The 25,086-nt window shown below is 36.0% G+C and overlaps 1 protein-coding gene across 1 annotated transcript in view; it reads left to right on the top strand.

The window, feature by feature from the left end:
- FSIP2 (fibrous sheath interacting protein 2) overlaps positions 1-25,086 on the top strand; it is a 127,782-nt gene that overhangs the window by 81,217 nt on the left and 21,479 nt on the right. Inside the window, exons 16-17 of the mRNA XM_020886299.2 lie at positions 3,041-11,984; positions 13,880-23,361. Coding sequence (XP_020741958.2) covers positions 3,041-11,984; positions 13,880-23,361 — 18,426 coding nt within the window. The remainder of the gene's footprint in view (positions 1-3,040; positions 11,985-13,879; positions 23,362-25,086) is intronic.

Raw genomic sequence — 25,086 nt, 5'->3', positions numbered from 1 at the left:
ACAACTTTATTGAGGAGTAACATGCTTATATATGCTAACAGGACTCGCTAAATTTAGATCAAGGACATGTATACGTGCAGAATCGCAGGCATTAGTCTTCGCTCAGGAATTTTATCTCAACTCTTTAAGACTATCAGAGCAAGGGAGTGGCGTCTTAGTATGATTACAATCAGTTAAAAGATTATCATGATTACAATCAATTAAAGATTTTCTAAAGATTACCTAGACATAAACCATACACAGGAGCCTGACAGTCTCGTCAGGAAAATGGGTAAAAGGTCGCTACAGCAATTTCCTTGAGGGAGGTGAGAAAGGTCAACCTGCACTTTAATAAATCAGGGGTGGCGAGACAGAGAGGGACCTCTTGATCTCTCTCAGGGCCAAGAAGTAGCCTGAGCAGTCAGGCTGGCTCCCCGCAGAATAATAATGTAGTTCTATCATTTATGATCTCTGGTAGTAAGAAAAGCAAAAAGCAATATATATATTGAATGTCTCAGTTTATATGTCATAGTAGATTATAATAAATTGTTTTTATTCAAAACATTTCATTTTGGATGTTATATAATGTTTTGGATGTTGTATAATGAATGCAAAATGTATGAGAAGATTCAAGGATTAGAGCAGAATATAATGGCTTTCTCTGGGGTGCCCCCAAACACCATGTGTCAAAAGAGAGTGTGCTGCATAGGTGTTAACTTATCTTTGATTGTTGGCCTAATATGGGTATAACTGTGTGCTTGTTGTTCAGTTGCTAAGTCGTGTCCGACTCTGTGACCCCATGGACTGCAGCACGCCAGATTTCCCTGTCCTTCACTATCTCCCAGAGATTGCTCAAACTCATGTCTGTTGAGTCAGTGATGCCACCCAACCATCTCATCCTTTGTTGCCCCCTTGTCTTCCTGCCTCAGTCTTTCCCAGTATCAGGGTCTTTTCCAAGGAGTTGGCTCTTCACATCAGGTTGGCCAGAGTATTGGAGCTTCAGCATAGGTCTTTCTCGTGAATATTCAGGGATGACTTCCTTTAGGATTGACTGGTTTGATCTCCTTGCCGTCCAAGGGACTCTCCAGCACCACAATTTGAAAGCATAAATTATTCATCACTCAGGCTTTTTTATGATCCAATTCTCACATCCATATATTACTACTGGAAAAACCATAGCTTTGTCTATACTGACCTTTGTCACCAAAGTGATGTCTCTGCTTTCTGTGCTAACTTAAGGCAGTATTTTGGGTGTGAACAGCCCCATTACAGAAATCCTATTTTTTTTTTTATTCTCCTGCCCACATGACAGCTTTCCAGGCTTTGCTGCCAGTTACTTAGGTTTACTAGTTTTTGTTTTAAGAGTCATAACAATTTTGAACAGACTATTAGTTGAGAGTCCCTTGGACTGCAAGGAGATCCAACCAGTCCATCCTAAAGGAGATCAGTCCTGGGTGTTCATTGGAAGGACTGATGCTGAAGCTGAAACTCCAATACTTTGGCCACCTCATGCGAAGAGTGGACTCATTGGAAAAGACCCTGATGCTGGGAGGGATTGGGGGCAGGAGGAGAAGGGGATGACAGAGGATGAGATGGCTGGATGGCATCACTGACTTGATGGGCATGAGTTTGAGTAAACTCCGGGAGTTTGTGATGGACAGGGTGGCGTGGCATGCTGCGATTCATGGGGTCGTAAGGAGTCAGACATGACTGAGCGACTGAACTGAACTGAACTGATTAGTTTATTATAGGCAAGAGGATTTTTATAAATACAAATCCAAAGTATGTTTTCAGTACACAAGCAGAAGTATATAGAAACAGATGGATTCTGTTACTGAGGCTCTTAGTCTAACTTTAAGTAAGTGAAAGGCACTCAGTCATGTCTGACTCTTTGTGACCCCATACAGTCCATGGAATTCTCCAGGCCAGAATACTGGACTGGGTAGCTTTTCCCTTCTCCAGGGGATCTTCCCAACCCAGGGATCGAACCCAGGTCTCCTACATTGCAGGCAGATTCTTTACCAGCTGAGCCACAAGGGAAGCCCAAGAATACTGGAGTGGGTAGCCTATCACATCTCCAGCAGATCTTTTTGACCCAGGAATCGCACCAGAGTCTCCTGCATTGCAGGTGGATTCTTTATCAACTGAGCTATCTGAAAAGCCCAGACTTAAACATAGGATAGCACCATTGACCACTAAGGAGATGGTCAGTCAAATCTCGTCCCTGAGGTTTTATATCAAGCTCAAAAGGAGGAATTCTCTAAACCTATCCTTGCTCAACCCTCTTTACTCTTTGAGATGCAATTCTAGCCTCCCTTATTTTCTATCTAAACTCATTTGTTCCTTCACTGTATCACCTTTTCTTTGCCTTCTATGACAGTTTCCATTGATACTATCTTGTTAGATACAAACCCATGCAATCTCCATAAAGCATGAACTTTTTTTTGCTTGCTTGTTTATTGGATTCTTAACAATTAGCTGTAGTCCTTTCCCTGTAAACAGATCACAGGCTCACCTCTGCATCAGGGAATGAGAGGAGAGCTGGCTTCTTTTCCATCCTTACTCTTAGCTAGACAGATGCCTCTGAAGGCACCCAAATGTTTTGACCATATCTGTTTGAGAAATAATTTGTTAGAAATAACCTGCATCATTTTAAAATAATTTTGCTGGGTTGTAGACACTATGTTCCTTCTTTAAAAAATACATGCATGTAATATAATGTGCCTAGACAGCAATTTAGTGACTTTTCATTTTCTTTCTTTTTAACCAAAAATTCTTTTATCCCAGCCATAAATGTTAGGAAAAAAATAAATAAGTAAAAATGTTCTGAGGGAATGGGAGCCAAATGGAAACTTATATTTTTTTTTAACTTTAGTAGAGAATAAACCAACTTGAAATTAATTTGAAATTCTAAATATATATATTTACCATGTTCTCTTTATAACCATGATGGTATCAAGCTATGCATTGTTTGATATAAAACATCAAATATTACCTTCTGTTGCATCATAGAGTAGATAGTTAAATGATTTTCTTTTCATTCCTGCTTGCCTCAAACCAGGTAACTTCTGAAGAACTGAATAGCATAATTCAGAATATCATGACCTGGGTTGTGGCTACAGTTACCAGCATATTATACCCAGCCATCACAAAGTATGAAGAAAGGTTGAAAAATAATACATATGCAGTGTCTGATGACTCTGTCCTGTCCTCAGATAGTTCAAGTTTTTGTAGCACATGCAGTGAAGAGTTTACATATGGAAGCTACACTTCCGCAACGACTAAATCATTCAAGAGACAGCCCTGTGCGTTTGCAGTTGACGTATCAGTAAGGAGACCAACCACACCATCAAAGCCATCTGCCCATGTGGAAAAAGCAGTTGTGGGAGAAACATGTCACATTACAGGACAATCTGTAACAAATGGACTAAAATATAATGAAACACGCATGGTATATACATACCCTGACCTCAGAAGTTGTCAATCTGATAGTCATCTTCTAGCATCACTTGAAACAGGCCCCAAAAAATCAAAGGATGCTACCACTGAAACAGATGGTTTAGAGAATCCATTGTTTTCTGATCAAAAAGCAAAAGCCATGAATGAAATGAAGAGTTTAAAGAATGTTTTTGTTAACTTTAAGTGTCACTTAAAAGGGGAAACTGAATTGATTTTGGAAAGCATTTTTCAAGAAATAATGTCTGATTTAACACATGCCATTCCCTCGATTTCTTCTGTTACTGCTGAAGTTTTTGTTGACCAAAGTGAGCCTATAAGAGGAGACTTGGTTTCCAATGCTGATATCTGCTCAGTAGCTTCAGAAATTGTGGAAAATGTGCTTGAGAAGCTACAGTCTGCAGTTGAGAAAAAATGTGTCCAGATATATTCACAAGATTTGTCAGTCAACATTCAACCAAGCCTAACACCCAGTGGAGAATCTCTCACTCTATCATATGAAAAACCTTTAATAGCTTCAGTGCCTTCTACTGCGGAACCCATGTGTGACATTGCAGAGGACATGGTGCATGCCATTTTAGAAAAGCTGATGACTCTTACAGCTCGTAAGCAAAATGAGCTTCCTCATCTTGAAGAGGCAACTAAACTTTCCTATCAGCAACATGTGGCAGACCCAACATGTATGCACCATATAAAAGCTGACAAAAAGAAATGTAATCCTGAACTTGATGCAGCTAATTTAATTGTTAAAGAAAAGATACAAAATTTAATGTCAAATATTCTTTCCCAGTCCTCTTTGGTTGGCTATATAGAGGAAGTAATCAGCACTATACTAGGATTTGTACAAACTGAACTTAATAATGAGAGACTTATTGCATCTGAAGAAACAGTAGTATTCCTTCAGTTGCTTGATGATATCTTTACTCAGCTACATCAGGAACCAGTAAAAGGAGGTAATCAAAAATGTAGACATTCTAGACTGAGAAGTCCTTCTGAAACTGAAGTAAAGTACAGACTCACTGGCACTAGATTATCTAATGGCCCTAGGTCTGGAAGACCATTTCCACCTGTTAATGTTCCTGGCATGGTCCTTTATTCTGAAGATGATAATGAAGAAATAGACAGAATTGTGGAAAATGTGCTTGATTCATCTTTCAAAGATGAAAAAGCAAAATCACAAGAACAAATTCCTGAGCATTGGTTTACAAAAGGAAATGCTTGTCTAGAATACCAAAGAAATAGCAAACTACCTACAAAGCCTGCTTCTCCAAGAAGCAAAGTTGTGTTTCATGGTCGCAGATTAAGGACTGAGTTACCATTTTTTAAGGATAAAAAAAATTTGAAGGAAAAACCCTGTTTGAATAAAGACATTCTATTTTTCAGCCAAGATCAAAAGCATCAAATACAAAAGGCTTCAGAAAACACAGTTAAAAGTATTTTAACAGAAACACTCAGGGACATATCTTCTGTTCCTCCTGGTCACTTAGAAAGTAGAACTGACAAAGCTTCAGTTCTTGTTTCAGAAAAATCTCAAGAACCATCACATCAAGAATGGATGGACCAGCTGTTTTCTATGTCAGAAATTAGTACAGTAGCTCGGGAAATAACAGACACTATATTAAACATACTTCATAAGGCAAGCTGCATTCCCAGTACCACCAAAAGTTCAATTTCATCATCAGTACGTCCAGCTTCTCTAGAGAGTCCTGACACTCTCCACATGGTCAAAGCAGCACCAAATAAAAAGCCACTAAAAATATGGTTCGATAGTGAAAAGAAAATGAGATATTTATCTCCACTCAGTGGAGATCTGGCAAAACCTCCCCTGTTAAAATCTGAAGAGAGTGAACCAAAACCTGCAGATGAAATTACTGATAAGATCATTAATACAGTTTTTAAAAAGCTGAAGTTATTTATTTGTCCAAAATTGCAAATGGGCTTCAAACCTTCACTTTCAGAGAAATCTTCATTGCAATCTCAACTTAGTACTTACACAGCTAAAGTGGTAAACATCATTTTGCGTGCTATCCAGAGTGAACTAGAACTCAGTGAGAAAAACCTAAATCTTAGGGAAAGAAACCATACCAAATCCCTCACAGGTAAAGGATGTTTTACTGACACTAAGAAATTAGAATCTCATGTCTCAGATCTCAATGGTGACATCATGGAATCACCATTATTAACTTTTATTTGTGAAATATTATCAAGTGGACATTCAGATCAAAGCAGTATTTCACTCTCTTCAGATAACTCAAAGCCAACAGCTTCACATGGATCTGATAATGTTGATAAAGGGAGCATTTTGCCAAGCAGACAGGATAAAAAATCTTTTTACAAAGTTTTAGCTACTCCATGTGCTCTCCATAGTGTCATTAATGGAAAAGATCTCAAAGAGAATTCCAGATTACAAGTGTTAGATAATATTGGGGAAACACTCTATGAAATGTTATGCAAGCTCATAGGGGCTCACCCTCACTGTCAGCCATCTTGTTCTAAGCTAAGCAGAGAGAAGACCAATAAGAATCAGCAAAGAGCCACTGAATTGCAGTCTAATATTAGGCTCATTTCCACAACAATTTTGGAATATATCATTGCAAAATTATGTAGTGTCGACACAGATACTAGTTCTGTCAGTTGTGGATGTAAAGCTAGCTCAGAGCCTCTCGATATTGACAACCTATCATTTACTACAATTATTGAGGAAATGGCCAAATGCACTGAAATAATCTCCAGCATAGTTTCCAGGATGGTTCAAGAGGGTAATAAAGAGATGACTAAAAGCATGGAAAAACCTATTGCTCCCAAGTCTTCCAAAACAGGGAGTGCAAAAGAAATGCATTCAAATAAGCTAAAAGCAGTAGCTTCAGATATTCTTAATATGGTTTTTGCTAAACTGGAAGGGTTTGCCAATGAAAATTTAGAAACTCTGGGTTCTACTAACAATGAAAATAAAAAAACCAGTAAGATGAACGTGGAATGTGAAAGCCTCAGAGTTTTCACAGACACACATGAAGAACTATTGCAGTCAGCTTTATACACAAATGCAAAGAAAGTATCAAGTGCTATTTTGAAAGCTATTCAAACAGAATTAAATATGAACCCGTTAGATTTGAAGACAAGTGTGAAAACACCACCACATGAGAAACAAATGCTAGAGAATATAGTCAGTTTAATCTTAGATGCAGTATCCTCAGATATGCTTAATGAAACTGAACCTGAAGAGAGAGACAGTGAAACTAATGGATACAGGCCAATCTATGGAAATTTTCTTCCTGGTGGAGCTGAATCAGATTCATTTCTAGAAGATGCTACAAACACAGAGAAAGAATTCACTGGTGAGAGAATACCACTAAGAGAAGAAACTCAATCAGATTCTCTTCAACAGTGGGTTCTAGAAAGAACCTTAAACAAACTTGAAGTGAAGCTCAAAGAACCACAGAAATCTCCAGTTGTTCCCATTATAAGAAATATTTTGAATGAGATCTTTCAAAATGCTTTGGTCAGTCAATTAAATATGCTTTCTCTCTCCCACTCCCTTTTAAGCGACATCCCTCACAATGTTGGTGAGCCAGTTGCTCAAACATCTTTTCCATTTATAGATAAAATGATGGTGTCTGAAGCAGATGTAACCATAGTGGCAGATGATGTTGTTACAACTGTATTTGATAAACTTTATACAGCTGCTAAGACAGAGACAATTGCAAGTGAAAATAGCTATAAAACCATCACCTTCTCAGCAAATGTTTCTTTCCGTGAACACACCTATGGAAGAGGAAAACCCTCCATCACTGCACTGAACAAGAATCCGTATACTCTTCAGTCTAGATTCAATATTGACAGACAGGCTAAAGGAAACATAGTTGAAGATATCGTGCAGGCAATATTAACAAGTTTAGAAACTTTTGCTACTTCCAAAGTACAGTCTCTTTTTTGTCCCCAAATCAACTTCACAGTTCCAATGGCTTTACCTGTTCAACAGGATAAGAGTACATTAAGCAAAGCTTTGTCAGCCAAAGATTTGTATTCTGAGGGTCAGTTTTCCTCTTGCTCAGTGGATAATGTTATGTCACAAAACACTAACTCATTTTGTCAGGTCTCTTTGGACAAATTAAATACATATGCAACAGAAGTGGCCAGAAAAATTTTAAAAGGAATCAAAAATGAATTAGATAAAGAGAAGGAAACTCCTTTCTTAATGAATAATATTGTGGTTTCTGAAAGTATTACAAGTCAAATTGTTAACACAGTGTTAGATATTGTATCATCCAAAGGAAAATGTGACAAGAACAGTTCTGACAAAGAGATCATTTCAGATGAGCAAGAAGGTATTATTGAAAAGCTGTTTAATAAGATTGAGTATCGAAAAGTACTTCAGTTTCAAATGCAAGATACCATTGAAAGTGTCTTATGTGATATTTATGAAAAAACACTCAACCAGAATAATCTCTCATTTGCCACACCCACTTTGAAATGTAGCATAGCTGGCAAACATCCCAGAGCAAATTCTGACATTGAGGGTGTAAATAAAATTCTTCCAAAGTTTTCAATTCCTAAATCTGATGTTATTTTGATATCCAACGATATAGTAGATTTTGTACTTCATAATCTCAGTTCTGCTGTCATGCTTAGCATAAATGCAAAGGATCCTACTTCTACTAGATTGCCTCTGACCTTTTGTAATACATTTCCAAAAGCACAGTGTCAACAGTCTCTTCTTATGGAGTCAGAAAGTGAAAGAAAAACAGAGCATTTTCCATCTTCAAAAATTCTTAAACCAGCTTATGCTAATGATAGCCAGATAACTATAGTAGAGAAAGAAGACCCCAAGAAATTTGTTCCTGATTCATGTGAGGAAAGTGCTAACTTCATCACTCAAAGTATTTTTAATTGGTTAGAATCATTTGCCACAAAAAGAATAGATTCGTTAATTATGCTTGCTTTCCAGCCTAAAAAAAAGTCATTTGTGAGACCAGAACTGGAAAACTGTAAGCAAAATGGCATCATCTTTCATGAACCAAGCCAGGTGGAATCAAATGTGAATATTCTGAAAATATCAAATGAAACTATTCTCAGCCAAGAGCTCACAGATTCCACTTTTGCCAGTTACAGAGAAAAACTTGGATCTACAATTCATCTATCACAAGCTAGTCTTAAGGAATATTCTGACATCATTGCCAGTGCCATTTTGAATTTTATTAAAAATGACTTAGACCTTGAAATCCAAAAGATGCATCCATATCCAAACAATGTTTCATTCCAAGAAATTACCATTGTAAGTGAAATTGTCAATGGTATCTTAAAGAGTTTATATAATAAAAGATCTGCAAAGGAAATCAGTTTTTACTCAAAAGACAATCCTAATTTATTTTCACAATTAACCATATCAGATGAAATATCACTGGGACAAAGAGCTCAGGAAAAAAACACCCAACTGTCTCTATCTTTAAAGTATCCATTAGAACAAAACCAAATGGCATTGGAAAGGGAAAGCCAAAGAATTGTTTTAGAAGAAATATTTATGAGAAATGAAAAATCAAAACAAAAAGAAAGAACTGCATTATTCAGTGCAGTGGAAGAAGTTATAAGTAAAGTGTATCAAAAAATAATAGAAATCATAGGCCACTTGCCTTCCTTTAATGAAATACCCCACTTTATACCTAACTCTAAAACATCGGACATAACACAAAACAACTTCTGTCAATCACATATCAACAATGCGGCAAGTGAAATAATTGAAAATGTTTTGGGGAAAATGTACTCTGTAATCGTGACATCATTATATGAAAATAATGAAGGAGAACCAGCTAACAAAAATGTTTTACCAAAGAAATCACCATGCATCAAAGAAACTAAAGCAGGAATAGGAAGTAGTGTCACTAGATTTGTGCTACCACAGGTTTATCCTTATGCAGACAGTCGAAATATCTCTCTATTGGAAAATACTTTTTTACGATATTCACCATCACAAGTGGGGAAAGATCTAGTTCAAGTGGTTCTCAATAAGATCACAAATTTTGCCTCATTTTATCTAGAAGGCACTGTGTCCCTTGAAAGTTGTTCTGATGAGTTGCAACCTTTAAGACTACACAGTTCTAAAGTGAGCCCTAAGCCAAGTATTAAAACAAGTTTAAAAGCAAGATCAAAAGTTACTCCTTTGCCTAAATTTAGAACAAAACCACACATAGGACTTAGTCGTGCTAAGGCCAAGAGCAGGACCAAATTAAGTCCTGGAGAGAAGACCCCAAAAGACGTTTGGACCAAGATGGATATCAGGCTGCCACACATCCTATCAACAGGAGATGCCAAAAACTTACTGGAAATGAAACTGCCTACTTCGGAACTAAAAATGTATGCCAAGGATATAATAAGTAATATCCTGAAAACAACTGTTAAAGAATTGGAAAAGGTGACACGAACTAGAGCAATGGTAAACAATAGAGCTTTACCATCTGATCAAATCATGGCAGCAAATAAAATAGTTAATACAGTTTTGCAAGGATTATATGTGATCAATAACCACAATTCTGCTAATCCTATCAAATTCTCACATCTGGATGATCCCAAACTTTCACAGGGAAATATAGGTGCAAAGTCTCTTGCCAAACCACAAGCCTGTTTTTACTTGGAAAATGTTTCTTCACAGTTAGAACAGATTTTTCCTAAAGAAGGTATATTTAAAAAAATGTTTGACAAGTGGCAAGCTGAATCAAATGACATGGAAAATGAAAAGTGTAAGCTCTTGATGATAGCTGAAAATGGTTTGACTGAAATTTCAATAAAAGCAAAAGAATTAGAATATTCTCTTTCGCTTTTAAATCTGCCACATCTTGATGACTGTGAAAACCGGTTTCATAGTTGTTTTAAGGGAGCTTCTACAAAAGCTGAAGACACCAAAGCACAAATTAATATGTTTGGAAGGGAAATTGTTGAAATGCTGTTTGAAAAATTACAGCTGTGCTTTTTGTCCCAGATGCCCACCCTATATGGTAAAGAAACTCCAGCAAATAGGAAAGAACACATTACTACTAAAAGTAAATATGGTTTTCCAACCAAGGACATCCTCAGCAATGTACCAGTATATAACACTAAAACCAAAGACCAAAGTCCTTTGGGCTCTAGCAACCAAATTGTTCAAGAAATTGTAGAACGGGTTTTAAACATGTTAGAGTCATTTGTGGACTTACAGTTTAAACATACCTCTAAATATCCGTTTTCTGAAATAGTGAAAATGCCTGTAGAAAATCTTTTTCCTGTGCAACAAAGACTATTAAGCAAAAAGATGTTGCCAAAGTTACAACCACTGAAAAAATTTTCTGATGAATCCAAGTCAAGTACTATTGTTTCCAAGGAAAATGTTCAGAATACCCTTCTACAGGTTCATTCATTCCATTCAGCATTACTTACATATGCTATTAATATTGTCTGCAACATGCTTGGTGTAATTAAGAACAAGCTAGACAAAGAAGTAAGCCAAGTGGAACCATCTTCTGTCAGCATAGTGAAAGAGAACACTGCAGCAAGTGAGATCATTGGGACACTGATGGACCAGTGTGCTCATTTCAGTGAGTCTTTCATCAAAAACCTTCCCAAGGAAAATTTGTTTCAAGGAGTAGAAAATACTTACATTGTTAACCAGGTTGAATTAGCAACTAATATGAAAATGCCCATGTCAAAGTTAAAGGAAGTAAGTTTTGGGAATAATCTTCCACAAAGCAGTGCTCCAGGTTTGGGTTTTTATTCAGAGGAAAATATGAAAAAAAGGTATAAGTCTTCATCAAATTTACCCTCATATTCCAGAGCATCTGTAGAAGACACAGTTAGAAACTCAGAGCCAATGAGAAGGCCTGATTCAGAGAATAGACCTTCATCTTCTAGAAACAAAGTGCAAGACACTATACCAAAGGAATCCAACTTGGGCTATTTTGATCAAGCTGTGAAAGGAAATAGCTCCCTCCCCGAAGGGAGTGTCTTAGAAAATCTGCTAAAGAAAGCAAATGAATCCACAGAAACAGCATTAAAGCAAGTAATGTCATTTATAGAAATGAGAAAAGGTGAAAATCCAAAAGTGTTTCATTACGAGATCTCCAAACCAGTTGTTGAGCCTAGCCAAATTCAGACAAGTGTTTCTCCACTCAAGATTTGTTTAGCTGCAGAAAATATTGTCAGTACTGTGCTGTCAAACTATGGATTTCCAAATCAACCACTCATTAGTGAAAGCACGGAAACAATGAGACCATTTTTCATATCAAAGCAAAACCCTTTGTCTATAACATCTGGAGGACAAAAGAATGAGAAAAGTATGCTTAGAATGTGGGATAAAAGAATCAGCTATATACTTGAAGAAGAAAACAAAAAAGCTAAGGTCAGAAGGGAAGATTTTTCTTTATTGCAAAAATGGGAAAATAAGAGTTACCTGAAAATAAAGCCTCTGAAGGAAGTTGAAGTCATTGCTTTTGCTGACCATGAACTGGGTCCAAATGAAATTCATCTGGTATCAAGACATGTCACCACATCTGTGGTCACATATTTCAAGAACTTTGAAACTAGAGGTAAGTAAGAGTGGGCTTAGTTTAGAAAGAAAATAATCAAATATATGTAAAAGAGCTCCAGTTCAAGAAGCTTCATTTACTGTTTTTCTGAAAACAGCCTTAGAGGGAGGGTGTTTAATCACTTCTTAATATAACAGGATACTAAAAAAAAAAAAAAGTTAAACATTCATATGGTTTGAATCTGAAAATGTGTATTGCTAATTTTTCCATATCTGCAGATGAGAGAAAATGTGACTATTGAAAAGCAGGAGATTTTGATTTGAACATGAGGTCTGAGTTCTAAACATTTTTAAAGTTCTCATGCATGACTTCTTTATAATTATACCAAACATAGAGGTAACTGGTTGAAAGTTGTGTTTCAACTTTAAGGTGTAGAGTTGAAGCCATTGCTATGATTAGTCACAGTTTATAAGAACAGTGGTATTAAGCCTCTTGTTTTGTTTGTATTCCAGTATTATTATATTCCTTTTAGGTATAATACTCTATACATATCCTTGAAAGCATTTTTTTAAAGGGGGTGAAAATATACTTATCTATATATATTTAGTTTCTCAGATGGCTCAGTGGTAAAGAATCTGCCTGCCAATGCAGGAGACGTAGGATACGTGGGTTCGATCCCTGGGTTAGGAAGTTCTCCCGGAGGAGGAAATGGTATCCCTCTCTTGTATTCTTGCCTGGAAAAATTCCATGGACAGAGGAGCCTGTCAGGCTGCAGTTCACAGGGTTGCAAAAGAGTCAGACACAACTTAGCGACTGAGCATGCATACATCTATATGTTTGGTTGAACTATATGATAGCCACTTTATGTCAAACCTGATAATTATTGGCAGTTTCATAAAATTCCATCTAATACTATTATAGCCTTGAGCTGGATTATTAATTCCAGTTGCCAGTAATTCATTGCTACTTTCCCAGTCTAGATACATCACTTAACCGTCATTGAAATAGTAGAACACATATTATCAGTCCTAACTACTTGTACAATGAGGCCATTTCCTGTAATTAAAACTGGTATTATTTCAAGGTGGACAGTTGGGTGTATCTGCAATTCCAAGCTTATGAAGTAGAATTTCTTCAAGCACAGCCTAATTGAAGTTAGAGAATAAAGAAAAACAAAACAGGAGAAGTAAGATTCGTAATCCCATCCCACTGGTATTTGTCTCTGTGGTGATTTAGTCACAAGGTTGACTCTGACTCTTTGTGACCCCATGGACTGTGGCTCCTCCGTCCATGGAATTTTCCAGGCAAGAATACTGGAGTGGGTTGCCATTTCTTTCTCCAGGGGATCTTCCTAACCAGGGATCAAACCTGTGTCTACTGCCTTGGCAGATCAGATTCTTTACCACTAGCCCCTTCTTTCTGTCATGTCTCTTCTCTATTCCCAGACATGTCCAGGGTTTTTCAGTGATGTCACTCATGCTCCTTCCATGTGGAGCTCCATTTGCTTAGTTCCTTCACCTCAAGATATCTAAAACCCATCTAACTGTCAAAGTTCAGCTTAAAGCCTCCACACTCCACTAACCTTGCCTGATTCCACAGAGATCACTGTGCACTTGTTAAGATATAACACTACACTACACTTGGAAGTCATTTCTCTGCCCCAGGAATTCCAGCTCTTTAGAGCACCTTAACCATCTAAGCAAACAGATACCAGCAGTAGACTTAGATATTTGAATTCTTGAGGGTTATTTTCTCAACTTTATGGCTAAAATTAAGATTCCACAGGTGGGAAATAAGTATCTGAAGAAAACCCAGTATTTTTCTTGACTAGATTGTTTTTTTTTTTTTAGTGAGGTGTTCCAAAGATGAAATTCATGCATAAGTAATTATCAAAATACTGAATTTTCCATATGTCCCTTAATGCATACTAAAATGGTAATGTTTTCTTTTTTAAGTTTCCAGTGAGAAGGTGTCTATTGTTTCCACACTGTCAAGGAAAAAATATGAATCAAAATCACCTCTAAGAAGCATATATAGTGATTCTTCACTTTATCAATTTTGTGAACATCTCACTGAGTCTGTCATTTGCCATTTAATGTCAAGCATTTCTGGCAGCACCACAGATATTAGAGAAAAAGAGAAAACATCGGAAAGACAAAATGCCGCATTTGACACTATTATTTCAATTGATTCTCAAGTGTTTGAGAGTAGGTCAATTTCTGTTGGAGAACTTGCTCTAAGTATCTCTGAAATCATCACTGAAATCCTATTAAATAGTAACATCATAAAGACTGACACTGCACAGCAAATGTTTTCATTAACAAGAAAGTACATTTACTGCCCAGGAGTAGGTGCTTCTGACTTTGATGATCTCTTTCAGGACTTCTTAATAGGTGTGATTCATGTACTGTCCAAAGAAATAGGGTTAAACCATCACCTTGAAAACAGTAGAAGAAACAGACCATTTCCCATGCTTAGAAGTAATAGTGTGCCCATTTGCAACAGAAGAAATACCATGCAAAGACAGAAAGGTTCCAGAGACTGGGGATTAGCTACTCACCAAATTGATCATATCATTCAAAAAAATAAATTAAATTATTTGGCACATAAGTTAGATAGTCTGACTGGTAGCCTAAAAACTCATGAATCCAAAGAAATAGTCAACAGAGTTTTCAGTATTGTTTTAGATTTGTTTTTACCAGATGAACAGCCAGATGAAGCTATGGATTCTGAAATAAAAGCAAGAACATTTTTCTCATCATCATATGAAGGGCAGTGTAATAACATACTTGGAAATAACTTAGGGCTCTCCCCTAAATCAGTTTTCCTTCTCAATGTTGTATGTGAGAAACTAATCAGAACACTTTTAGAAAAATGCACAAACTCTGTCTTTCTTGATAATTGCCCTCTTTCTGAAGAGGTATCAGCAGAAGAATGTCAACTTTTAAAAATACTTCAAAGTGTAGATGAAGAATTTGACTACTGTAATGGAGAAATGGACTGTGAACAATTTCAAGGGGATTATATGTCAGACATTTTGGAAAATCTGGCAGAAATGGATCAGGATTTATTGTCATCAGACTCTATGCTTACTGTTATCTCCCACAGCTTGGTTAAATCGTTGATGGATAAACTATGTCATGGAATACAACTCCCCCAAAGTTCACCTTTTACAAACAAGCATTTGAAGTATGGAACAAGAGAAATACAATCTAGTTTTATAAAAGCAAAAAGGCCAGAATTAACAGAATTAGAAAAAGGTAGAGGCTCTTTAGGACCCATGAATTATTATGTCCATGCTTTGACAGGACCCCTGAATAATCCCAGTGTAGTTAGTTCCAAAATACAAGCACCATTTGGCAAGAAGTATTCAGTAAATTTTGCTGATGTGCCACCTCTTAAAAGACAGGGAACAAAGGATATGAATACAATTGCCATCCATAATAAGCAATATCCAGGAGATATGAATACAGGTGTTTATTCAGCCACATTTTTAGAGGACATAATTTCAGAACTGTTTTTTAATCTCTCTATTTCACTGTTGGGCAAAAATGAAAGCATCATGGATGCCCAGCTCCATGAGATGAATACAGTATTTGTCAACAGTGTAGTGAATGAGTTTAATAAGGCAAGGGTCACTGTTTTACGGAATTCTGAAGAAAGGCTCTGTTTTCCACCAATCCATAAAGAAACTGTTAGTAGGATTGTTGACTCAGTTTATTATGGTGTTTTACAGCAATATAAATCAAAAGTGGACTGTGGTGGTAATCTGGCATGTGACAGTACTTCAATAGCAGAACAAATAACTAATAGCATATTGTTAGAGATTTTGGACTACCAACTCCCAACTTGCTTCAGGGAAAAGCTCTTACACAATTCATATTACCCTCTCGATGCTGAAATTATATTACAGAAACTTCAAAATAACCTGAGAGAATTTACTTCCAAACCTAGGTCTTTAACAGACTATAGCACCATGTTATCACAATCATTTTTGGAAGATATCATCAGAAGACTTTTATCTCAACTCATTCCTTCACCCAATAAAGATTCCTCTTTAGAAAAAAATTATTTCATGAGTTCAGATTTTAATGAGATGTCTACCTGTATAATAAATAAGGTTATATCAGCCATTTCAAAACATAAAATTTGGTTCACTATATATGATAATCAATATCTGTGTGAAGGAAAAAGCCTCCAGAAGATGGTGGATTCTGTTTATAGAAATATTATGCAAACATATGACTCTCTTATTTCAATACAGAAAAGTATACTCAGCCGAAGCCCAGTTTTGATTGACCAAATAGCTGGTTTTATTATCCAAGAGATTATTGAAAATCACCTTCAGCCATTTTTGTGTGGAGAAGGTTTACCTCGTCCAAAGACTCCTTCAGATGCAATATCAAATATGGTTAAACAAGTTCTCAATGAAGTCATAGAGTTACATAGACCCCAGACACCATTAACTCCAGGTATTTACCCTGAGACGTTTGTAAGGGAAATTGTTGCCAGACTTTTGTCAAAAATTTTCAGTCCAAAGCATAACACTGAAATTGAGCTGGAAAACATGACCCAAAAAATTGTAAACTCAGTAAATAATCATTTTGAAAAAGCTAAAGTTCACCTTCTATATAATGACAAAGAACAGTCTTACCCCTCTGTGGATACAGATATTGTGGACGAACTGGTCACCTCAGTTTATAGAAATGTTTTAAAACAGTGTGGATTAGATCCTGAGTTTGATAAAGAGTCTGAAGACAGCAGTATTTTTATGGAAAAAATTACCAACTTAGTTGTAGCAGCTATTTCAGATTACCTTCTTCATCCACTGTTTTCTGGGAACTTGTCATCTTCATATTCTCCAACAACTGACAATGTTGTTCAAGACATTCTTAGGAACATCAGTGGATCTACCAAGCCAAGTCAGAGTTTATCTCCATATAACACCTTGCTGCCATACACATTTTTAGAAGACATAATCAGAGTACTATTATCTAGAATTTTTCCCTCTGCACATAGCATTGTTGCAAACAGAGAAACTCCAAAAGATAGATCAAAAGCTAATTTCAATGAAATTGCTTCAGATATAATCAGTGATATTCGAAGGAAAATTTCCCAACATGAAATTCGATTCTCAAAAGATGAAGAAGAAACCAAGTTTCTTTATTCAGGAGATGATATCCATCATCTTGTGGACTCAGTATTCAAAAATATTTTAAACTCTGAGTCTCAAGAATCAGTTGAACCAAGTATCATAAGTAGTAATGATGTTCTTATTGACAGGATAGCAGGTTTTATCATTAAATATGTCTGTCAACAACATCTTCAGCCATTTGTGGATGGAAAGTCATTACCTTCTTCATCATACATGTATTTGGGCGATGAGAGAAGGCAGTGGTTTTATGCCAGTGTGTATACCTCAGCTTTTTTGGAAGATGTGATTTCTGGGGTTTTAAGCAAAATATTCCACAGGGGGTTAGGCATTGTACAAACAAAATCAATAAGAGATTCAGAAGATGAACTATTTGATAAAGTTGAAAAACTCATACATTTCATAACAGAGGAATTCTCAAAAGCTCAAGTTAGCATTTTAGAGAATGCAGAGAAAAATTTGTGTTTGCCTCCAGTAGAGAGAGATATAGTCAAAAACATTATTGACACAGTGTACAGCAAAGTTGTACAAGAATATGAAATGGAAATAATGCCTGATAAAAATTTTCTAAGTGACACAAAGACACTGGCTGCAAAGATAACTAAAATCATCCTGTCAGAAACCTCTGATTTCCAAATTCATCCGAATCTTAGAGAAAAGCTTCCATTTGGGTCACAAGCCAAACTTAGTACTGATATTTTGATAAGGAAAGTTCACCATGACATTACTAAATCAAGATCCCAAAGACAGGCTTCAACAATATATACTACTATGTTATCACATACTCATTTGGAAAAAATTGTGTCTCAGCTTATATCTCAGATGAGTCCATTTGCCTCCAGTACAGAACACCCAGATACTTCTCAATCAGACTTAAGTAATCCAGTCATAAAACTGATAAATGAAATCATGTCAATAATTTCAAAACATGCAGTATGTATTATTAAACATGGGAATGAAAAACATAGTATGATTTCAGAAAAAGATATCCAATCCATGGTTGATTCCATTTATTCTGCTCTTTCCTATTCAAGTATATACCAATCTCTTACAAAAGATAAAAAAGATATATGTAATATACCTGTTCCAGAAATAGCAAGTTTTATAATACAAGAAATCTTTAACCATCATCTTCAGTCATTTTTATCTGGAGATAAAACTCTCCTTTCAGCTGCAGTTGATCAGACTTATAAACAGAAAGTATTAGATCCTAAAGAAGAAGAGTCGTCCTTCATCATGAACTCATCTATCTTTTTGGAAGAAGTAATTTCTGAACTTTTATGTAAACTCCTTTATGCATTCTCACACAATGTCTTGGCTGCTGAAAACCCAGATACAGTAAATGCCAAAGTTACTGGCATTGTTACAACATTAGTAAAATCAATTGTTCTGGAGTTCACCACATCAGAGATTTTTCTTGCAGATAGCTTTGATGCTGATATGTGTTTTTCAGAAGAATATAAAGAAATGGTTCAAAGAACAGTGAACCTTACTTATAAAAAAATATTAGATGAATATAAATCTCTGATTCAAATATATAGGGCTATGCAAAGTGACACTGCTTGTTTTGGAAGAAAAATATATAATTTCCTTTTGGAAGAAATTTATGACTGCCAGGTAAAGTCATTAGTTTCAGGAGAATCAATATCTTCTTCCTATTCTTCTCCTCAAGCTGATAAAATCATCAGAAATGTACTCAATGTCATCATGAGAGATAGCCATGCCTTACCACCATGTATTACTGTGTTGCCACGTTCTCTTTTAGAAGATATGATTTACAAGCTTCTAGTGCATATCTTCCCTTTGACTGACACTGAAAGTGAACTAAAAGAGGAAGAGGTTTCAGATTATGAGTTCATGGATGCAGCATCAAAACTAACTGATGAAATCATCAGAGAAATTTCTGAACATGAGATCCGTCTTGCTACGGCAGAGGAGAATGCAGGAAGTGTGCAATTAGAAGTGATTGAAGATTTTATTAACTCTATATGTAATAATATTTTGAAAAAATCTGAATTTCAAGCTGAGGTCCAGAAAGATGCAGACAAAAATGGAGGCTCATTCCTTAGTAAAATAGCTGGTTTCATTATGAAGGAAATCATGGATCATCATCTGCAGCCATTTTTACATGGTGAAGAATCATCTTCCAATAGCTTATCTAATTATGACCATGTCTCTGTACATACTATACCTGGTAAGAAAAAGACACAGCCTTCTCTATATTCAGCTACATTTTTGGAAGATGTAATTGTTGACCTTGCTCGCAAATTTTATTCTCTTCCAAGTATTACTGAAGAGATTAAGAAAAAAGAAAAACCAGAGCCAGATGTTGTGAGCTTGGCTATAAAGTTTGCAGACTCTCTGATAGGCGAATTTAGGAAAAGTGAAATTAAAGTTCTGCCAAATGCTGAAGAAATGTTTTCTTTTCCACCAATTGATAAAGAGACAGTTGATAAGATATCCGATTTTGTGTATGATCAATTCATAGGAACGTATGGATCTAATGATATTCAGAAGAATGGTAAAAATAACATTGTTATAGAAATGATTGCTACTTTAGCCCAGAAGGCAATCTCTGCTTTCAAGATTCAACCACTTTTTTCAGGAGACTGGTCTTCTACTTTCTTTTCATTTCTAAATGCAGATAACATCACTCAAAGGGTTAAACACCTTCCACAGCAAACTTCTACACAGATAAACAGATGCTTAAAAGAGAATCAACTTACTTTACCAGAACAGTCATGTAAACAGGGGTCTCTAACTTCAGACCAGAAAAATGTGTTGGATACTTTGGAAGTAGATAAAGGTGCAATGAGCAAAAAGAAAAGTTTCAAAACTAAGGAGACATCAGTGAAAACAGGTGATATCCAAGATCCAGTCCTTACCTCTGTAACTAGTATTATGAAAAGCAACATAGTTAACCTGTTAGGGCCAGCTGTAGGTGTGGCAAATAAAGAGAATAAAAACAAAATGGGAATTCCAATTCAAAAATACAATGTATCAAAAGTTACTTGTCCAACTACTAGTGTGAAAACTAAAGATAAAGGGAAGCCATCTTTGAAGGGAACACTTGAAAATAATGAAACTGACAAGAAAAGAATATCAGCTTCAGATAAGGAGGGGCAAGGTAAGGTGGTACACACACAACTTCTAGTAGCTACTGATGGTGAAAGGGAAATCTTTCAACTAGATTTTAAAACAGACAATGAGAAGAAGGTTGACAAAACAGAAAGTTCATTAAAAACAGAAGACAACCCCCTTCAGTCATCTTCTTTGATAGCCAAAGTGAGAAATACAGAGAACACAATAGAGAAACCTTCAGAAGCAGTTACCCGGAAGCCAAACGACAAGGAGAAGAAAGACTCTTCAGCTCAAATAGACACAAAGGAAGGACAGTACTCAGATTATGAATTAGTCCAAAGTGTCACTGAAAATATTTATGACAATATCTTCAGAATGTACCATTCTCAAGAATCAGCAGATTATTTAAAACAACAAAGTCTTCCAAGTCATTCAGCATCACCTATAACTCAAGCATTGCCTGTAACTCAAGAGGTTGGCAAGGATTTTGCACAGTCTGTCTTAACAAAGAATTTATCCCTGTCAGCCAACAAAAATCCCCCTGCCAAAGAGAAAGAAGAAAAAGAGAATGCAAGCAAAATAGAAAAAGAGAGGGAGAAGGAGAGAGGGGGGAAAAGAGAAAATGACAGAGTGAAAGTTAAGGATATTAAAAAGGAACCTAGTAAACCAGACAGTCCTCAGTACCCACCAAAATGTGAACCTGGAGTTTTCCCTGCTAAATTTTTAGAAGATGTTATTACTGAAATGGTTAGCAAATTGGTCTTTTCTTCCTCACCAGAAACACAAACATATGATAGATGTCAAAATGTATGTGATGATGAAAATCAAACTGAACTCTATGACACAGCTATGAGACTTATTGATTCCCTGTTAAAGGAGTTTTCTGATGCTCAAATTAAGGTATTTAGGCCAGATAAAGAATATCAGTTTTTTCCATCTGCAGATAAAGTGTCATCAGTTCCTAAGGAATATCCCAGGCATAAAGAATCAAATACAGATGAAGCACCATGCACTGTTAAGAGAATAACTGTGGATAAGAGTCACACAATGACTGAAAAACCCTCTTCAAATAAGACACTTTTTTTAGATAAAATGTCATCAATTGATAAAACATTGGTCAACAAAGTTGTCCATGCCTCTGTGTGCAATATTTTGAAGGAATATAAATCTCAAGATTCCATCTGTAAGAATATAAAGAGTAATGGGGGAAATTTAGCAAAAAGACTAACAAGTGCAATGATAAATGAAATTTTTCAACATAAGCTTAATTTGATATTGTGTGATGAGTTTCCAGCTTTGTCATGTTTGCCTCTGGAAACTAAGGATGTTGTTAAAAAGGTCCAAAAAGTGGCTCAAACAGCCAGCAAAGAATGTCAGACATCATCACCATATACCATCATGCTGCCTCATGAATTTTTAGAGAATGTGATTTCTACTCTTTTATCTAAAATTTTCTCAACAGTATTAAACACCAAAGCAGAAACATTTGAGGGCAGCTGGTTTACAGAACTGGATTTCCTTCAAATGAAGTTATTAAGTACAGTTACAACAGAGATCTCCAAAGATGAAGATATGATTATACAGTATGTGGAATCCTTACATCCCAATGATGATGAAATTATTCAATTAGTGGCTCATGGACTCTATGATAATCTCTTGTCACAATTTGGGTCACAAGAGAGTATACAAAATTGTGCAGCCAGTGGATGTAGAATTCTTTTAGAAACCGTAGTTGACTTAATTCGACAAGAAGTGACTGGCAATCAGTTGCAGAACTACTTTTCTGGAGAGCTAACACCGTATCAGTGTGCAGAAATTGACAGTGTTGTTGAAAATATTCTTAAAGATGTGATCCAAACAGCTGACATTCCCCAGCCTCATCCATCGCAGGCGCGTATACTGCCTTATAACATAATAGAAGAAATTGCTGTAAAATTTTTATCGAAGCTTCTATCTGTGTTTCCAAAGGTCGATAAGGAAAGACCCAAATCCCTCGAAACTGAAATGCAAAAAGTAACATCAAAGATATTAAATTCAATACAAGAAATTATCTCCAAAAATAAGATTAAAGTTGTATCACTGGCAAAGGAAATACCTACTGCACCTTTAGCTGATAATGAAGCTATTGAAAAAGTAGTTAATTCTGTTTATACCAGCATTTTAAAATACTCTGGCTCACTCACTTCTATATTTAAAGATTTAATGGGTAAGAGTAATGTCCTCTCTGATATAATAGGGTTTTTAATGGTGAAAGAAATTTCCGAATCTAAATTTCAACCTCAAGTGCAGGAAGAATTATCAGGTCCAGAATTAGCTCTGGAAGCTGTTAAAATTATGGAAAAAGTAGTCAAAACGGTTGATGAATTTAAGTCCCAGGAAAAGTCTTCATCCAAAAAAGGTTCTATGTTAGATGCCATATTTTTAGAGGAAGCACTGGCCTTGTTCTTGGCTAAAATAATAAGGTTGCCAAGTGGCTCAAGCCAACATACAAAAAACTTGTCAAAGCCTGAATTAAATAAAATTGCATCTCAACTGACAAAATCTGTGACAGCTGAAATTTCAAAAAGTAATATTAATCTTGTTGCTGCTGATTCTGAAGAACACTTTCTAAATCCAGAAAGTATAGAAATGGTTTCTCAGGTTATTGATTCTATTTATAGTGATGTACTACAACAATCTGGAACGCAAAAGGATCTTTATCATGATATAAAAAGTACAAACAGAGTTTTCCCTAAAAAAGTGGCTAATTTAATTATTAATGAAGTTTCAGATTTTCCCTTTGATTCAGTTAGTCCAAAGAATTCAAATGCTGGTTTCTTTGGAGATCTAGACATTAACAGAATTGTTCAAAAGGCACAAGAGCATGCTGTTAACATGATTCCTGACTTAGATAAAAAATTAACTAAATATTCAATTGTAGAGGACTCTACAATTAAAATAGTTCCACATCTTGGGAATAAACCCCTCAAAATAGATCCAAACATTATCTCAGAACACTTAGCAGTAATTTCTATAAAAACTCAACCCCTTGAGAAACTTCAGACGGAATGTTTAAAGAATACCGGACATAGCATAGCAGAACTGAGAAGAGCATCAGTAAGTGGAAGAAGTTATCCTTCAAGCACATTTACTGTAAGAGAGTTGAAGAGAGAAAGACGGACCTCATTGACTAAGACAGGACGACTAGATATAAAACCCTTTGAGGTAAGTATAAAAAGAATAGCAAAAAAAAAAAAAAAAAAGTGAGAAATGGTTGTTCTGTTCTGTTCCTCAGATGGATATATGAGAATGTGTCTTTTGTTGCTGTTATTGTCCAGCCCAATAGGAAAATTGGTGGCACAAGTTTATTTGTATAGTTGTATGACTTACTGGGACTTGCCACACCAGATTCTAAAAGTCTCAGGCTAGCTTTCCTAAGACAATCAATGTAAACTTAAAAAAAAAAAAAAATGAGAATACAGGGATATACCCTCGACCAGTCTTCCCAGGTGGCTCAGAGGATGAAGAATCTGCTTGCAGTTCAGGAGATCGGGTTTCAATCCCTGGGTCAGGAAGATCCTCTAGAGAAGGGCATGGCAACCCACCCCAGTATTCTTGCCTGAAGAATTCCATGGACAGAAGAACCTGGCAGGCTATAGTCCATGGGGTCACAAAGAGTTGGACATGACTGAGCAACTCTCATACAAACACATACACGCACACACACACACTCTTGACAGCAGAATCATGCTGACTAAAATAATAATAAAACTATCTAAGATAGGTTTCTCAAATATAAGGATCTACAGCAGTAATACTATTTTTACTTTTAGCAACATTTGTCAACACACGTCAGAATATAAATTCTTAGATTATACTAGTTTCTTATTATTTCACTGTAATAGTCTTCCTCAGGTTCTTCTGTAATCTCAAGAAGTGTCAAGTTTCTTCTTGTCCTTCTTCTAGATTTAGCTGCTTTAATGTTTCCATATTTATGAATCTGTTTCCTCTTGTTTTAATGTTTTAGTCCCTAATTCTGCTGTGCAGTTCCATATTTAGGCCCCAAATGTATTAAAGTAGTGGAAACTTTAAAATGCAAAAATGATGTCCTTGTTAGAAGGAAACTATACAACTGAGGACAAAGGATGGTGTGGCCAATGGAATTACACTAATCTACACATTTTTATCAGAGCCCCTTGTACTGATTGTGTTCTCTCATAAGAGGAATGAGTGTGCTTAGGGGTATAATCTATGTTTGCACAATGAGCCAAGTTTTATAGAACTCTTCTCCCTGGAGCAGACACTTGAATTAAATTTTCTCCAGCACTGTCCTGCAACCCATTGAACTAGGTATCAGGGCTGTTAAATATGTTAATTGACACTTATGTTTTCATATCCAAGTACTGAGGTTATTATGGAAAAACATACTTATTTAATCTTGGCCTTAACTTTTTTGAACCAGATGACTGGCTTTTTTAAGATCTAAAAGTTACTCCTTACATGGATTCTCATCATTTGTATTAGCATATTTTTGGGTAGTCTTCATTCATATATATATATATATATATGTGTAACCCCTTAGTAAAATTTGTGTTAAAAGACATAGAATAATATTGCTGAAAAATAGTTTTTAATTATATGTAGAATTGTCTGTCACAAATCTCACTCTTGGTTACCCATTCTCTTTCATTAAGTCATTTATAGACCACAGAAAGCAGGAAGAGAATATTTAAATGAAAATAATGGCCATTTTCCTTTTAAGGGGGAGAAAATTCATCCAAAAAATAAAGCACAAATAAAGAAGCAGACCTAGACAACTCTGATAAGACATGATTTGAACCAGTCTGGGTATCCATGCTATCAATCTCCTGCACAGGGACAAAAAGACAGTAGATTAGAGGAGAGAATCTAGGTATTTGTTGGCTGTGCCCCAGGGCTTTAGTTTCTGTT

Source organism: Odocoileus virginianus, chromosome 13, assembly GCF_023699985.2.
Source record: "Odocoileus virginianus isolate 20LAN1187 ecotype Illinois chromosome 13, Ovbor_1.2, whole genome shotgun sequence".
In the NCBI taxonomy this organism is placed as follows: domain Eukaryota; kingdom Metazoa; phylum Chordata; class Mammalia; order Artiodactyla; family Cervidae; genus Odocoileus; species Odocoileus virginianus.
The sequence above is the reverse complement of the archived record's forward strand: the minus strand, read 5'-3'. Positions and strand labels throughout refer to the sequence as shown.